The sequence below is a fragment of the Aspergillus lucknowensis genome (genome assembly GCF_044049455.1).
Source record: "Aspergillus lucknowensis strain CBS 449.75 chromosome Unknown BJX67scaffold_57, whole genome shotgun sequence".
In the NCBI taxonomy this organism is placed as follows: Eukaryota; Fungi; Ascomycota; class Eurotiomycetes; order Eurotiales; family Aspergillaceae; genus Aspergillus; species Aspergillus lucknowensis.
In genome coordinates this window covers 80,203-96,033 of record NW_027263601.1, presented here as the reverse complement: position 1 = coordinate 96,033, position 15,831 = coordinate 80,203, and the positions used below count along the sequence as shown (strand labels likewise).

Sequence of the window (15,831 nt, the reverse complement as noted above, 5' to 3'; positions counted from 1 at the left end):
AGCTGAGAAACTGCCTCGACCGAATGAGGCTCAATTTCCGTGCGGCTGACCGTTGAGAAGCGGTATTGAGGGACTAACTCCAAGGCTTTGAGGGATGAGAAACGTGCTGTGGAAATAGGGAAACCTTGTTCAGAGGGACACGCAGCTCAGCCGCCGAACAAAGTCGATGTGAGAAATGGGGTGCCTCCTCTTGACGGACACTAGCGGACGCCAGCACGAGTAGGGCTGAAGAAACCAACACTCTTCGCAACGAGCCATTGGTCAGTTCGCCTGCGCTGATTCTTTCATCGCCCCATGCCAGCCCGCAGTGCCAATCCAACCGCGGCCGGTAATTCACGAGAAAGCCAATGATAATCATTCCGGAGGATGCAATGTTGATCCCGCTCAAGTTTCATTCGAAGATTCTGGGCCTGGAAGTTGGACGCCTGAAAGAGAGGTCAAACTTTCAGACTTGGCCAGAAATACGAGTTTCCGTCTGTTTGCATGTAACCCAAGCCGCTGCCTCAGCGGTTGGAGAACCTACCTGAAGTCAACTCTGTGACACGCTCGTTCAAGTGCGGTCTCCCGGCCCAGACAACTGAAGAGGGGTGAAGAGCCGCGCAACAAGATTGATGGGATTCGTCGGACGAAATGCTGTCAGCAGACGACTCGAAGATTCCAGCAAACATCTAGAAGACGTAAAGTTTGAAGCCCTGCACCTGCATGATCAGTAATCTTCCAATTTTGGCGGCAACCGCCGAAGCACTGCATGCCCAAAATGGCTGGTTTCCCGGCGCCTCCAGGCTTGCCGGGGTCTCGAGTCTTTACTCATCGATGGATAATCATCACAGAAGATTATCAATCAAGCGTCCGCAAATCCGAGAGCATGACGAGACGCTTCGCAAGCCACCAGCCCGCTCCCGCGGAGTCCCGAGCACGTCACAGGGAGTTGTCGACTCTTGTTCGGAGAAATCGGCTCACGCTCCCATCATGGAAATTGTCCGAGCTGGTGCATCTCCAGATAGGCTAAACGTGTTGCGAATAACCGATGATCGCGTCCTCAGGAGTCAGGAGTCAGGTTGCCCCCCAAGGCGAAGAATTTACGGCCGTACACTGGTCGCCGTTGGAGAAATTCAGACAAGGTGCTGACTCTCCACAGCTTGGTCGGTCTGTGGAGTCGAATCCGAGCGTCTCTCACCTCCGACTTGCCACGATTGGTGAACGCGTATCCGCAGACTATAGCTCGCGAAACTCTTGCTGTTTTCTCGGGCTTTAGTTCAAGAAAGCAAGTGGATGAATGCATCCATTCATGAAATAGAACTGTCTTGTACATACTCAACTCGCTACTCAACTCAGTCCAGAGTCATACAACATGCAAACCACCATCTGGGCTCGAGGCGATCCTTAGAGTGCAAGCCAGAACAAACGCCAGGTCTAGTCAGGACTCCAGGAGTCAAGTATCAAAAGAGAACTGATTTCGCCCCTATTTCTTCGACAGTCTATGCTCACCAAGAAGACCGTGGTTGATAGCCAGCCGGAGGAGATTACTTATTATATACAAACTATGGGCCTTGATCTGCTTGCTGATCTCGACAAGCTTGATGAATATGTAATTCGGGTGGCTATGGCGGACAAATAATGATGAAGAGAATCTCCAGCTTTACATGAAGTCATTTGAAGCTCTGGTAGAAGATGTGGAGATTGTTGAACTTGTGAAGAAGGAGGTGAAGGATAACCCCAATCAGCAAGCTACCTAGCTCTTGTATGTGAATATATATTATTATATTTTCATTTTTAGGTGCTGGAATTGATGAAATCACTGCAGTATTACCTGCTGCCATCCTTTGTCTTTAAGATCCTGTCATTCTCCCCTCCCTCCTTCCTCTCTTTTCTTTGCTCTTCATCTCTATCGATCTCCAGCCTCCTGGCTTGCCTCGGAGCAGTCCTCCATTCAAATTCATGGATATAATACATGGAAAATATCCTCAGCCCTTCTACATTCAAGTCTCAGAGAACATGGCCAAAATCAGAGGAGCTAGCGAGAACAACAAGCACAACCCGACGGATAAATCCTTGCATGAAAGCCCAAGCAAGAGAGTGTGTCAGGCTGAAGCATTGGTCCGTCTCGTATCCTCCAGCTTGCTAGTGCTTGTGACGGGCTTCACCAGTCCTTCTTCGAAAATGAGAGTACCAAGCTGAAAAAAGCACTTGGAAGTCTCCGGAGAAACAGCTGGCTCCACGCGGAGAAAGCAGATGATGGTAATAATATCCACTTTGTATTTGCAAGTCAAGTCCACTGCTGGTAGGTGTATGGTCTATAACTTGCTTTACAGAGCTTGCTAATATAGTTATCCAGGTATTTCCAGTATCTGTTCTCAGGAACACGTCCTGATAACACACTTCCTTATGTCTCTCCATTGCAACTCACTCTCGCGGCCATCAAAGGATTTAGGTCTCATAAATTGACCGACGGAATTCTTGTTGCAGTGGCCTTGAGCCTTCCGGACTAGAAGTCCAGCAAGTCCCGGTCATGAAGCTCGTCCAAGATATCAAACATTGCAAAGTGTCATCCAGGCTGCAGAGACGGCGACCCCAACACCAGCAACGCCATCGACGCCCACCATCCCTCTACATACAAGTCGCACTCGGTCAGGCGCATTGATCCAGCAAGTAAGCTCATATATATTTTGTATTCAGCGACCATTGCTAAGAAATTATAATGTAAGGTTCGAGACGGTAACTCGTGTCTCATCACTCATGAGGCCCGACATGCCCCCGCCAACATCCAGGCGTTTCCAAGCGGCACGAATGCTAGGTCCATGAAGAACTCGAACTTTTGGGAACTCCTGCGTAAGCTCTGGACCAAAGACAAAATCAAGTCATGGAAACCAAGTTTTCTAGTTGATAAGGGCACAGAGACTCTCACTAACCTCATGTGTATGGACCTGACTGTGCATGGCCTGTGGGACAAGGCAAAGCCTGCACTCATGCCCCTCGATCTTTTGCCCAACTTGCAACAGTTGACAGTGGAATTCCACTGGTTGCCGACTATGGAAAACAGCCAACACCAGCTAGCAACCCCGCCCGCCTCGCCACCAATACTATATAACAGCGCATCCGTGGGCACAGGGTTGTCTGATTACCTGACAGACCGTCGCATCCAGACCGGCGATGTGTTGACCTTACAACTAAGGATGGTTGGGCAAACCTCGCTCTGCAAGTTCGTTCCCGTCTGCCCCATGACGCTCGATATGCCGGTCGTGTTTATTCCTGGGCGTACCACACCCCCTGCTACGCAAATAATTCCTCCGGTGCAAAAGGATTCTCATTTGCCATCAGGATGATGTCAACATTGGCCCGTCGGAGGAAGAGGAAACTTCTGTTAGGTTCAGCACTTTTCTTTATGCCCATGTGTTTAAATATTGTTCTCAACCTCTAGATAGACACTCTCTTCGTCATACTTCTCAATCGACTGTTTTCCGCTTCTTCCACGGTTTTGGACCATAGTTGACAAGACCGTAGTCCGCGGGAGAACGTGCTTTCCAAAGGAATTAGTGCCTGAATCCAGCCATTTTATCTTGCTAGCATTTTCCGCTGCTGTGTATATATAGATATAGATGAGAGCCCCATGCCGTAAACCCCAGAGACATAAGTTGCTGCCAATATGGAAAAAGTAGTACATAAAACCTCTCAACAAAATGCTTCGTGGTGAAGGCCAAGACAACAAAGCAAGTGTTAGTCAATTCCACTTCACCGTGACTCTGCGTGACTTTATTTTTCTCCCTCATTTTCATAACACTCCTCCCACGCCCTTCTCATGTTCTTCTTCTGTTGCTCTCCCCGGAACTCCTCCAACATCGATGTAATCCAAAACGCCAAGATCCATCGCCTCCGCATTGGCGCCTTTCCTCAATGATGGCCTCGACAGGCTTTGGAGACTTTGCGCGGCTTCCATACGACATACGAGAGCAAATCTGGTTCGATATCGCATATCCCAGGCGGAAGTCTGATAAACTACGCTCGCTGGATGAATATTTGGGGATCATACGGGCGAGCAGGAGTCTGCATGAGGAGATAGAGTTTGCCCTGTTTGGTGGATGCGTGTTAGAGCTCGAGTTGTCACCGCTCATGTTGTTCACTTTCTCGCGTGAGAATGCCCCAGGTGGTCGATTCAGAGGGTTGGGCTATGCGGTATTCATGCAAACGACAATGCATTATGTGCTCGATACATATTCCCGCCATGGACTTGGAGAATTTCCCTTTCATATCCTTGAGCGGGTTGAAATAAGGATATTGATACCGCGCCCAGGAGACATCATCACCAAATTTACGCTGTGGAGTCTCATTCCGGAAATTGTCGGTTTGCTCAAGGGCGCCCAGTTCTTGCGCCAGCTCGTCTTTTCTATTCAGGAAGATCAAAAACACGATCAAGGAAACGCCAGCGATGACCTAGACTATAGATTCTTCCTTCGTGCCTTCTGTCAACTGCGAAAGATAGCAACCTCGATTGAAGTTTGGCCTCGGGATGCGGCCTTCACCAACGCTATAGATTGGGAATCACTTGTATGGGTTTTCGGTGCTAATTTGAAGCTCGAGCGCGAGTCGGAGCAGAGCGCTGCAATAAACGGGCAGCCAGCAAGTGACAATGAGCTTCAGCGTCAGTTAGCCAGAGACTGGTACCGTATTTGCCTCGAGGCCGGGCATCCCAACAGAAACCCGGGTGACGCCCTTGACACGTTTACTTGCATTTTTCACTTGATTTTTCCGCTCTGGAGTTGCCGGAAACCGAGTGGTCAATTCGAATTTGAAGAGCGATTTGACTGGATACTGGATAACTGTCCCGAGATTATATGGGATCTTGACCAGTGGGTTTCTCTACTCACGAAAGTACGCCATGTGCTGGAGTACAAATACTGTGTAACTCCCGAGTTGGCGTGGGACACTACCTTGCCTGAACTGTGTGAAGCTATTGCGGATGCCACCGTCAAATACTGGAAGCTTTCTCAGAAGCCGAATGCTGGAAGCTCCACTCGGTCGATGATGTATCAGCCCTCTTAGACCTACAAGCCTGTTTGTTGTTGCATGTCAAGCTATCACATAGGGTGCTGTTGAGTTGCTTCACGATGTCAGTAAGATACCCAGCGCAGCGTGTTTCGAAATTCTACTTCTGCCGTCGTTCATTATCTAGTATTTCTACCACCTTCATGCAGATGACACTTACAGAGTGACAATGCTGCAATACGCTTTGGAGCTGAGATATGAGCGAGTAAAGCTGCTCATGTTCCAACTTTTGTTTGCTGTCAAAGCTTTGGGGGTCTGCATACTTTCTCCCTCTAAGAGATAACATCTGAGCCTCGATAACCAAATCCGTCGGCATCCCGCATTGAATGATGATTTCTTTCCTGATCCCTTCAATAGGAGTCCCATGCAATAAGCCCATACTCTCACCACTCCACCCTAAATTCCGGGAGCCAGTAATAGTCTGCTCATCTTCTCCGTCATCGATAGAACCTCATTGAAGCAGATCGTCGAGCTAAGCGTTCAGTGGATCGTCCAGGATATCTCCAAGCTTGGTACTGAACGGTGGCCCATCGTCGGAATTACGCACAAGACGGCGCACGGAACTCCGCTGTCTGAAGTCCGGGTTCCAACGAGGATGGTCAAGACGGAATGGAATTCAGTATTCCGCACACCAAGAGGCTGTGTCGGGATCTTAATGGAGATAGGTAGATTTGTGAGTACGTCACCTGCGCTGGAGATGTCGGTCTTTTATGCACACGCACCCCGCGCGCTCCTTTCCCTGGCCGGGAATCCTTGATCCCATAATCACCATTATTATTTATGTTGCCTGTTTTGCCTGACCGTACCCGGAAATACGACTCCGGGCCGGGAGTGCTGGAGCTTTCCTGTCATGTCGATCTTCTCCGAATGCCCCCATGTGGGCGGCTGAGGAAGAACCTTCGCTGTCGACATCCATGGTGAATCCCCGGATGCGTATCAAACGACGCGGCCCACTAGCCCAATTCGCAATTCGCAACTTCTCGCCAGAGTCAGAACTACCTTTTTGACATTTATTTGGCTCTTGCAACGCTGAACGCCCTACCTAGGCCCAAACAAGTAAACGGGTGCGCCTGCTCCAATGGCTGGAACCGAGAAAAGAACAGAATACGCAGCCTCAACGAGCCGAACAAAGACAAATATGGAGTACAAATACACTTTAAGGTTCATTCATTCATGATTCTTCGCTTCCCAGCCCCGGATAGACACTAAACAGACAGGCCGCCTGGCCTAGGCCGAATCAAGAAGATCAATAATATGAACTGAAATGAGAAACGAGACAAAAAAATTAGAGAAAATAGACAATAATGTCCCAGAAATTCAAATGGAGCAAAATCCCTCCGTCCCTACATATGGATGGACGATGAGAGAATCGCACGCTCGCTCAACCTTGGTCACCAACTTCGTCCGTCCAGCTCGAGGTCCTTCCGAGGAGGGATTCAATGTTGGCAGACCAACAAGAACCCACGATCCGATTCGGCAGCCCCAGGATGAGGAAGATCAAGATCGTCCGGAGTACGGGGGCGCAGTCTCTTCTGGATCTATGATTACGTAGTCCCCAAAGGCCAGGATTCGGCGTCTTTCCGTTTCTCAGGCTCCTGCCCTGGAGCTATTATTAACCCAAGAAATATTCACCATGAAGGATTGGCGGTTCTCGTTTAGCTCTTCGGGTGCTTCTATGGCCCCGGTTCGGGGCCAGGGTGCGCTGGATTCCTGGGGATTTGGAATGTGGTGCGGCTGTGCAGCAGTTGTTGCTTTACTTGGGGTTGGGGGCTGTTTTGTGGGGAGGTCGTTGAGGAATTTGTGGATGATCGTTCAGCGAAGTACAAAGCCTTGGGAGCCAGGACTGGTCTTTTGGCTACGTGGAGAGGAAGGTTCGGTCAGATGACGCCGCGGCATTAGTTAGGGATGGTCTCTCCCTGCTCTAAAAGTTTATCGCATTGAAGAATATAGGTAGTTTAACGCTCATGCTCAGCTCAAAATAGTAAAGCATGGTTGCCAATTGTAGCTTCCGAACCAAAGCATGCGATACTCAGGGGTAGGGTATTTACTCGCACGTCCGTTACAGGACATAGCTAAAATATGTTAGCACAATTTCACAGCAGGCAGCGTACCGGGAAACCTACCTCCATGGGTGCTCCTCGTCTCCATACTGGATCCCCTCGATCCAGTTCTTCATCTGGAGGGCAATCTCCCCGGCCTCCTCATGCTCCTTCAGTCCGCAGTTCACCAGTTTACCCCGGTAACTAATGGTGCGCACTGGACTGACAATAGCCGCTGTCCCAGATCCAAAAACCTCAATCAGTCTCCCCTCATCGGCGGCCTCGGCCAGCTCCGCCATCCGAATCTTGCGCTCAGTGACGTCCCAGCCCTTCGGGACAAGCCTCTCCTTGGCGAGACCTAGCACCGAGTCTCTGGTGACACCTTCGAGGATGGTTCCGTCGAGAGGAGCAGTCACCAACTCTTTCTTGCCAGTTTCCTTGTTCTTCAGTCCGATGAAAAGATTCATCGTGCCCACTTCTGTCACATACTCTTCCTCTCCGAAGAGCCATAGGTTCTGTTGGAACCCTCGGGAGGCGGCCTCCAGCTGAGGAACAATGCAAGGAGCGTAGTTTGCTCCCAGTTTCTTGTCCCCGACGCCTCCCGGCCAGGCACGGACGGCATAATCCGTCGCCTCTAATGAAACAGCCTTGAATCCGGTCGGGTAGTATGGCCCCACCGGGCTGGCGATGACGAAGAGAAGAGCAGAGCCTGGTGGGCCAACGCCGAGTGTGTTCTGCGTACCGATCATCGTGGGTCGCAGATACAGCGAGTAGCCTCGAGCGCTAGAGAGACAGGTTTAGCGGGCGAGATAAAACGGAGAGGTGCTTCACATACTCGGGGATGAATCGGCTATCAAGCTTGACCAGCTCTCCAATCATTTTGGTAAGGGCCTCGCCGTCAAATGTAGGCAGAGCAATGCGTGCAGATGACTTATTCAGGCGCTCCATGTTCTTGTCCGGCCGGAACAGCCGAACCTGGCCTTTACTATCTCTGTATGCCTTCATACCCTCGAAGCACTCGAATGCATAGTGGAACACGCAAGCTGAGGGGTCTAGTTGGAGTTTCTGGTAGGGAACAATCTTGGGTGCATGCCACCCATCTGTGGCAGTCCATTCTGCAGTAAACATATGATCTAGCAAAGCGTTCCATCAGCAATTGTAGACCATTGACGGCATTTCATCGAGAGCATTCGCACCAGTGAATGTCCTTCCGAAAATGAGGTCCTTCGCAGGCGACAGTTCTTTTGGCGCCTTCGTTTTCGTGATGGTGAGCTTCGACGCATCCAAAGCAGCAGCCTGGAAAGCACCTGGAGTGGCACTGAAGCTTCTCTGCCATAACAACCGGTTCGCACGAGCAGTCTGAACACGAGGAGCAGCGAAGAGAGGAAGCGCCCGTCGGCGCGCTGATTGCTGGAGTGAATTCATGGCTGCTCAGAGACTCGAGGGAACTGCAATGGGTCAGAGTCAACTTCGAAGAGAGAAACAGAAGGAAAGCAGGTTATGGGGCGGCTAGCAGCGGTTCCAGCTCTTAATCTTGCGAACGGATTTTCGAGACAACTCCGATAACCCCCCCTTCTCGCTCGAAAAATTGGGGCCTGGTATCTGGGGATACGAACCTTTGGCCAATAAGACGGCACGCAAAATTCAGTGATTGATGTGCAGCCCTTGAGTCACGGCTGAAACGAGCGATAACGAAGTGTCAACACCCAATGCTTCCTCCGCAAACCCACATCTGCCATTCGGTTTGATGTCCGAAGTCGGCCTCCACCGGATAACCGGCAAAACAAATGAGGCGGTGAGTCAGGAGCTTTGACTTTGGTGATCTCAATTTCACGTGATCTGGTGGATAGGGAATTGAGGCTGATAGCTTTCGAAGGATGCTACTGCTACAATTCGCTAATGAGGGACGACAACGTGGATTAACCCTGAATGAAATAAAAGAGTCAATCCTTCCATCGACTTTTCTCTCCTGCCTTACACTTCCGAACTCTCCGTGTGGTGATCGTCAATTGTTTCGTTATTCTCGGCCATCTTGCGATCCGTGTTGGGCTGCGGCCACTCGAGGCACGCAAGGTGATTGCGTCGCACACCGAATGGAATGAAATAATTTCTTCTTCGTCGTTGACGGCCGAATACCGCTCAGAACACCTTCCCGAAAATGTTTTCGTCGGCGCTTAAATCGCTAAGCTCCAACATCTCCGCGAACTACCAAGTCTCCCCGCATCCCACGGTTGTCTCGGGTCCGTGGAAGATTCACGATGGGAAGAAGAAGTCAACCAACACCACTGCGTCTATTTTCATCTTCGACAAGAAAGCTCTCGATGCTCGATCTGGTGGGCTGGGAGGCCGGTCTGGCTCTTCAATCCGAAAGCCGCAGGAGGAGGTCGTCGAGCGACTGAAGCGTGAGGCCGGTAATTTAGCTCGCCTTAGACACCCGTCTATCTTGCAAGTACTGGAGCCTGTCGAGGAGACACGATATGGCGGTCTGATGTTTGCTACGGAGAGAATTACCGCCTCCCTGGCTGGACTTCTGCAGGAGAAAGATTCGCAAGAAAACGGTGGCAGGATTGGTTCGCGGACATCCCGATATATGGTAGAAGAACCTGACGGTTCGCGGAGGCGAAGGGACCTTGATATCGATGAATTGGAGATTCAGAAGGGCCTGCTACAGGTGGCCAAGGGCCTTGAGTTTCTTCATGAGTCTGCGGGCTTAGTTCACGGCAATCTGAACCCGGAGGCTATCTTTATCAACGCGAAATCTGACTGGAAAATATCCGGCCTGGGGTTCGCTGGTCCATCAGACCCCGCAGAGTCGAAGTCTAGCCTTCCCCCTCTGGCTCTATCAGAGGTGCTGTATCAAGACCCACGCCTTCCGCCATCTGTTCAGCTGAATTTAGACTACACTTCTCCCGATTTTGCTTTGGATTCAAACGTCAACGCCTCCGCGGATTTATTCTCCCTTGGGCTCATAATCATAGCTCTTTACAACTCGCCTCATGTGTCTCCGTTAAAAGCCCATGGCAGCCTCGATGTCTATAAAAGACTGCTCAGTTCGCCTTCATCCACTCCATCGCAGGGCAACAACTTCCTCTGCTCGGGCTCTATCCCAAAGGATGTGCTCGCGCATGTACTCCCAAGGCTAATAACAAGAAGGGCCGCCCAGCGCCTCACCGCTCGAGAGTTCCAGCAGTCTCAATATTTCGATAATATTCTTGTGTCAACAATTCGGTTCCTGGAATCGCTGCCGGCCAAGAATCCGAACGAGAAATCACAGTTCATGCGTGGGCTACAACGTGTTCTTCCGGAGTTCCCTGTATCTGTTCTGGAGAGGAAGCTTTTAGGAGCTCTACTAGATGAACTCAAGGATCGCGAGCTCCTCCCTCTGATTTTGCAGAATGTCTTTGCGATCCTGCAACGGATTCCCAACCCACATCGTGCCCTTGCCGATAAGGTTATCCCCCGGCTCAAAGAGGTCTTCCCGGCTAGTAAGGGCGCATCTCAAGAGCGTGATTCAAAGAAGGATGCGGGCCTTATGGTGGTTCTCGAAAATATGAATGTCATCGCAGAGAATTGCCCTGGAAAGGAATTTAAAGATGGTAAAGCCCCTAATACAGCATATATCTTCGTCTCTAATATCCCTAGATATTCTTCCCCTAATACGCCTCGGACTGGATTCTCCCACCCATACATTGGTGGATGCCGCGATCAAATGCCTGCCTATGATTCTGCCCGTTCTCGACTTCAGTACAGTAAAGAATGAAGTCTTTCCGCCGATTGCTTCTACATTCAGCCGTACGAATAGCCTCGCAATCAAAGTGCGATGTCTAGAGGCCTTTACCGTACTGTGCGGTGGTACCACGGATCAGGGTGGCGCTATGGAAGACGACTTGGCCGGTGTAGTCGAAAAGAGCAAGCCACAGCCCACGAAATCATCTATCTTGGATAAGTACACGATGCAAGAGAAACTCGTTCCCTCGTTGAAGGCCATCAAAACCAAAGAACCCGCCGTTATGATGGCGGCTTTGGGCGTCTTCCGGCAGATCGGTACGGTTGCGGACTCTGATTTCCTAGCCTTGGAAGTCTTGCCGGTTCTTTGGAGCTTTAGTCTCGGCCCGCTTCTTGACTTGCGTCAATTTGGCGAGTTTATGGCCCTTATCAAGAGTATCTCCTCGAAGATCGAACGCGAACAGATGAAGAAACTTCAAGAACTCTCTTCAGGAGATTCGAATGGATTCCAGAACGGGACGGCTGCATCCTCAAAAGGCACAAATAGCTTTGTGTCTGAGACGGAATCTGCCCGAGATAATTTTGAGCGCCTGGTACTTGGGCGGGGCACAACAGGGTCTCCAAACGGCCAGGAAAATGATATTTGGGGTGGACTGGTTCCCGATGCGCCATCTTCGCAATCTTCCACTCCAAAGGCAAGCTCGACCATGTTTTCTTGGTCGTCAACTACCACAGGGTCGATTGGTAGACCATCAAGCCTCACTGCGCGCTCCATTACCCCTGACTTTAAACTGAATTCTTTCCCATCATTGGAGCCTGCTGCAAAACAAACAACACCCCCAACGACAGCATTTCCAACTCTTCAGCCACCGGCCCCTAATCCTTGGAGCACGCCAAATACCCCTAGCCATATGCATCAGTCTTCGGGAAGTAGCCCTTCTCTCGCTTCACTCGCCGGTATGAACACCGGCGCGTCTTCAGCTAGAACCAGCTTGCAGGCTACTCCGAATTACTCTGCATTCTCTATTCTACCTCCACCTTCTACCCAGACTGTCAATGCTTCACCTATTGTCACTCAGCCTTCATTCAATGTGAATTCTGGGCAGCCGTCATCATTCTCCCCAATGAATGTGGTGCAAGCGCCACATGGGACGCAAAAACAAGGGCTGGACAAATATCAGAGCTTAATATAATGGCAAGGCGACGACTCGGTAGAGGATTTTTCCTCTCCCTTTCGTTTGTTGATACCTTCAACTTGTGTTGTACACATTTCGCCCTCTTGTACAGGTACATAGATGACTACATTATTCCCCCATCCATCGTTTGAGACACACTGGCTCCGCAATTGAGAAGTAGTAACGTCCGGAGAACCAATGGCCAACTTCTGACAGCACCCGTCGGGGCCTGCTCTCCTTGAAAAGGTAGAATGATATCATCGATGTATCAAGTCCCCACTTCCGCCAAGCAAACCGCAGCTTGGGTGAGCTCAAGCTCGGGAACCTGATGCAGCGATCGGAAAGTCCTGTAAGTTCGGCAGCTCAACGCAGCTCCACGAAAGTACCGTGGTATTGATGCGCTCTCTACAAAGAGGGGTATTCAAACGCCCGCCGCCGGCATTCCACCGCCCCTCCACGTTTCTTCGACCCCTCACTTGTCACTTCCTTCGACTTTCTTCCACTCTCCCAAATACTCCCCGAAGCGCGAAATCCTGTATACCTCTACCTGTCATCATGGACGCCAATGTCAAGCAACATTATCTTGCTGATTCACCCCCAACTGTGGTCCGCTTGGAGATCAAACACCACTTTGACAACCTTAAGGACAAGGACTTGAGGAAATATGCCCATTACATTAGCCGGTATGTTCCTACAAGTTACACCCCCAAAGCCTGTATCAAGTCAAATTCAATCATTTGCACATTGCATTCGATAACGCACTCCTCTTCCAAATACCCCATTACTTGAGATTCGCACGCGACTTGAGTTGACTATACGCTGGCCAGAGGTTTTACCTGATGACCCACCCATTCCTCTCCATTGTACTAACGTGATCAATCCTCACATTTAGAGCTGCGTTTGAAGGAACTCGTGTCACTCTCCGTCAGGTTTCCCCTGAGTCTGAGCCGATTTATGACCTGATTCTAGCACTGCACCGGGCCTGCGATGGAAACTGGCCGGAGCTTGCTCGAAAGGCAAATGTCAGCGATGAAAATTTACGTTTTTTCTTGGAATACTCTGCCCAATTCCTGGGGAACTCTGGCAACTACAAGGGCTTTGGCGACTCAAAATTCATCCCTCGCTTGCCTGTGGAGGCCTTTGAGGCGTTGTCTTCAATAACACCCGAAACAAAAGCTGCCTTCGTAAAAGCAAACGCAGCTGGAGGTGGTATCTATGAGACAGCAGTGCAATCTCTTATGCACCTTGGCTATCCAGAGGCTGGACACCTGACAACATATTACCCTGATTCACCCAGTATTACCAAAGAGGAAATCACGGCTATCGGGGATTTCTTTGAACAGAAAGGCCTGCCTTTGGAAAACACTCGACTTCGAAAGACGGCTACCGGAGATTTTGAACTGCTACTTGCTTCCGGCGTGTCTCATCCACCAGCTCGGGATAGGGATCTAGGAGATGCCACCTCTTTTGACCTGGATGGGGAGCTCAATGGGAAGAAAGTTCACCTTGTTTTTGGTGACCACCTAGAAGAAATGGCGAAGATTGCTCACAGTGTCAAACAAGCCGGCCTTCATGCTGCAAACGATACTCAGAAGCGGATGCTGGATGCATATGCTCTCTCCTTCGGGGCTGGTTCCATCGAGGCGATCAAAGAAAGCCAGCGATTGTGGGTGAAGGATCAGAAACCAATTTTGGAGACGAACTTGGGATTCGTGGAGACATACAGGGATCCTCATGGGGTAAGAGGGGAGTGGGAGGGATTCGTTGCTTTGGTGGGTGACAAAACATTCTGCAACCCGCCGATAGAACTAATACCGGAAATAATAGGTTAACCTGGAGCGCACTCGAGCTTTTGGGAAACTTGTTGACAGTGCAGAGAGCATGATCCCTAAGCTACCCTGGGGCAAAGATTTTGAGAAAGATAAATTTCTCAGTCCTGACTTCACATCTCTTGAGGTTTTGAGTTTCCAGTCATCCGGTATTCCCGCTGGGATCAACCTTCCCAACTACGATGATATTCGACAGAACCTAGGGTTCAAGAACGTCTCCCTCGGGAATGTGCTGTCCGCAAAAGCTCCCAATGAACCCATTCCGTTCATTCCGGAAGAGCATCAAGGACTCTATCGCCAATTCCGTGACCCCGCCTTCGAGGTGCAAGTTGGTATTCATGAGCTTCTTGGACACGGAACTGGCAAGCTACTGCAAGAGACTGCGCCAGGAGAGTACAACTTCGACATCTCCAATCCTCCAATAAGTCCGGTGACCGGCAAGCCGGTATCAACGTGGTACAAGCCAGGTCAGACCTGGAGTTCTGTTTTTGGCCCCATTGCTTCTTCGTATGAAGAGTGCCGTGCAGAGTGTGTTGCCATGGCTCTAAGCTGTGATTTTAGCGTTCTTAAAATTTTCGGCTTCGGAGATGGGAAGGAAGATCTCTCAAATGAGGCTGGCGATGTTCTGTTTGTGGCATACCTGCAGATGGCTCGTGCAGGTCTGGTCGCTTTAGAATTCTGGGACCCCAAAACGAAGAAATGGGGCCAGGCACATATGCAGGCTCGCTACAGTATCCTGCGCACATTCCTTGATGCTGGCGATGACTTCGTGAAACTGGCATATACCAAGGAGGATCTTTCTGACCTCGAAATCAAGCTGGACCGCTCCAAGATCCTGAGCCATGGGCGGCCAGCAGTGGAGAAATACTTGCAGAAATTGCATATCTACAAGAGCACAGCAGATTTTGAATCAGGCAAGGCGCTCTATGATGATATCACCTCGGTTGATGAGTGGTGGGGAACCGCTTTGCGCGATATTGTTCTGAAGAACAAGATTCCCCGCAAGGTATTCGTGCAAGGCAATACAGTACTAGATGGGGACGATGTTATTCTAAAGGAGTATGAACCGACGCTCGAAGGTATGATTCAGAGCTTTGTGGAGCGCGATGTCTAGACGACACAGCATCCACTCCATTCCACGGCGATCAGAGAGTAGTCTCCGTGGGATTAACCTGAACATCTTCATTACTGCCGTGCACACAACTCAATCTTACAGCGAATATATTGACAAGTTGAATGTCTCTTCCTCAATCGCGTCTCGAGATACATACCCTGCATCTAGATGCCCCGTGCGTTCTCATCTTTACCAGGAGCATGAATAATGTCGGGGAGACAGATCCAGGCCAACAGAAAAATTAGAGCTTTCCATCCAAAACGTGCGCGATCAGAATATCAAAATTAGAGTAGAGTATGGTCTCTCCCACAGTATGGTTTGGCTCTCAAGTGGTTGACACTGCGCCCGGCATGCTCTTACATTGCCAGGAGCACCCCCACACCTGCACCAGGTTGGCTCCCCAAAGACCCTGAGAGCGTGACGAGCTCTGAGCGCTCCCTACTACCGTCTCTTCTCCTCTCCTGCTTCTTTGGCTTTTACTCCAGAACTACTATCGCAATTTTTCTATCGACTTCATTAAGCAATTTTTGTGCGACTTCTCGCCATTCGATTCCGCCGAATCCTCGTTGCTTGCGCCCTCATGTGCAGACGGATTTAGGGGACTGGTGGGCTCCCGATCGGCAAGAGCATCTTGAGTCTGGATCACCTCTGATCAACGGGACAGCCTTTTTGTCAGAGTCGTCATCCCCTCCACAGCCCAATTCGCGCAGATTAAGGCCATAGAACAGCATTTGAACGAATCTCGACGCCTTGTCGTGGCCATCGGACTCTCGTGGCTCGCCTCCCACGGCGCGGCCGCCTCCCCATCACCACCTCACGGACCCTGTGGAGGAAGACGATTCTCTCTATACCGCACCACCGCCACACTCTCCGTGCTCGGAAGCATCCTCCTCTAGCTTTTGTTCTTC

The 15,831-nt window shown here is 50.4% G+C and overlaps 4 protein-coding genes across 4 annotated transcripts; 3 read left to right on the top strand and 1 right to left on the bottom strand.

The window, feature by feature from the left end:
- Nucleotides 1-3,745: 3,745 nt before the first annotated feature.
- Nucleotides 3,746-5,089, top strand: BJX67DRAFT_269204 (uncharacterized protein). The gene has a single exon (XM_071026485.1). The coding sequence runs from the start codon at nucleotides 3,892-3,894 to the stop codon at nucleotides 5,035-5,037; it is 1,146 nt and encodes a 381-aa protein (XP_070882043.1). The 5' UTR covers nucleotides 3,746-3,891; the 3' UTR covers nucleotides 5,038-5,089.
- A 1,833-nt stretch (nucleotides 5,090-6,922) lies between these two features.
- Nucleotides 6,923-8,969, bottom strand: BJX67DRAFT_364708 (branched-chain amino acid aminotransferase, cytosolic). The gene is made up of 4 exons (XM_071030224.1): nucleotides 8,276-8,969; nucleotides 7,915-8,212; nucleotides 7,164-7,862; nucleotides 6,923-7,112 (listed from the first exon to the last, which is right to left on the bottom strand). The coding sequence occupies exons 1-4, from the start codon at nucleotides 8,502-8,504 to the stop codon at nucleotides 7,100-7,102; spliced, it is 1,239 nt and encodes a 412-aa protein (XP_070882042.1). The 5' UTR covers nucleotides 8,505-8,969; the 3' UTR covers nucleotides 6,923-7,099.
- A 1-nt stretch (nucleotide 8,970) lies between these two features.
- BJX67DRAFT_364705 (putative protein kinase Scy1) lies at nucleotides 8,971-12,148 on the top strand (the record flags this gene model as incomplete). Its single annotated transcript, XM_071030223.1, has 2 exons — nucleotides 8,971-10,675; nucleotides 10,722-12,148. Coding segments are annotated over exons 1-2 (2,710 nt in total), but the record flags the coding sequence as incomplete, so codon positions are not given.
- A 130-nt stretch (nucleotides 12,149-12,278) lies between these two features.
- BJX67DRAFT_364703 (dipeptidyl-peptidase III) lies at nucleotides 12,279-15,289 on the top strand. The gene is made up of 3 exons (XM_071030222.1): nucleotides 12,279-12,663; nucleotides 12,873-13,752; nucleotides 13,808-15,289. The coding sequence occupies exons 1-3, from the start codon at nucleotides 12,377-12,379 to the stop codon at nucleotides 14,921-14,923; spliced, it is 2,283 nt and encodes a 760-aa protein (XP_070882040.1). The 5' UTR covers nucleotides 12,279-12,376; the 3' UTR covers nucleotides 14,924-15,289.
- The last annotated feature ends 542 nt before the right edge of the window (nucleotides 15,290-15,831 follow it).

Coding starts and splice junctions, on each gene's coding strand:
- BJX67DRAFT_269204 (XM_071026485.1), top strand. CDS start 3,892: ATGATGGCCTCGACAGGCTTTGGAGACTTTGCGCGGCTTCCATACGAC.
- BJX67DRAFT_364708 (XM_071030224.1), bottom strand. CDS start 8,504: ATGAATTCACTCCAGCAATCAGCGCGCCGACGGGCGCTTCCTCTCTTC. Junction 8,213..8,275: donor TTTCGGAAGGACATTCACTG/GTGCGAATGCTC, acceptor ACGCTTTGCTAG/ATCATATGTTTACTGCAGAA. Junction 7,863..7,914: donor GATAGCCGATTCATCCCCGA/GTATGTGAAGCA, acceptor CTGTCTCTCTAG/CGCTCGAGGCTACTCGCTGT.
- BJX67DRAFT_364703 (XM_071030222.1), top strand. CDS start 12,377: ATGCGCTCTCTACAAAGAGGGGTATTCAAACGCCCGCCGCCGGCATTC. Junction 12,664..12,872: donor TATGCCCATTACATTAGCCG/GTATGTTCCTAC, acceptor CCTCACATTTAG/AGCTGCGTTTGAAGGAACTC. Junction 13,753..13,807: donor GGGAGGGATTCGTTGCTTTG/GTGGGTGACAAA, acceptor CGGAAATAATAG/GTTAACCTGGAGCGCACTCG.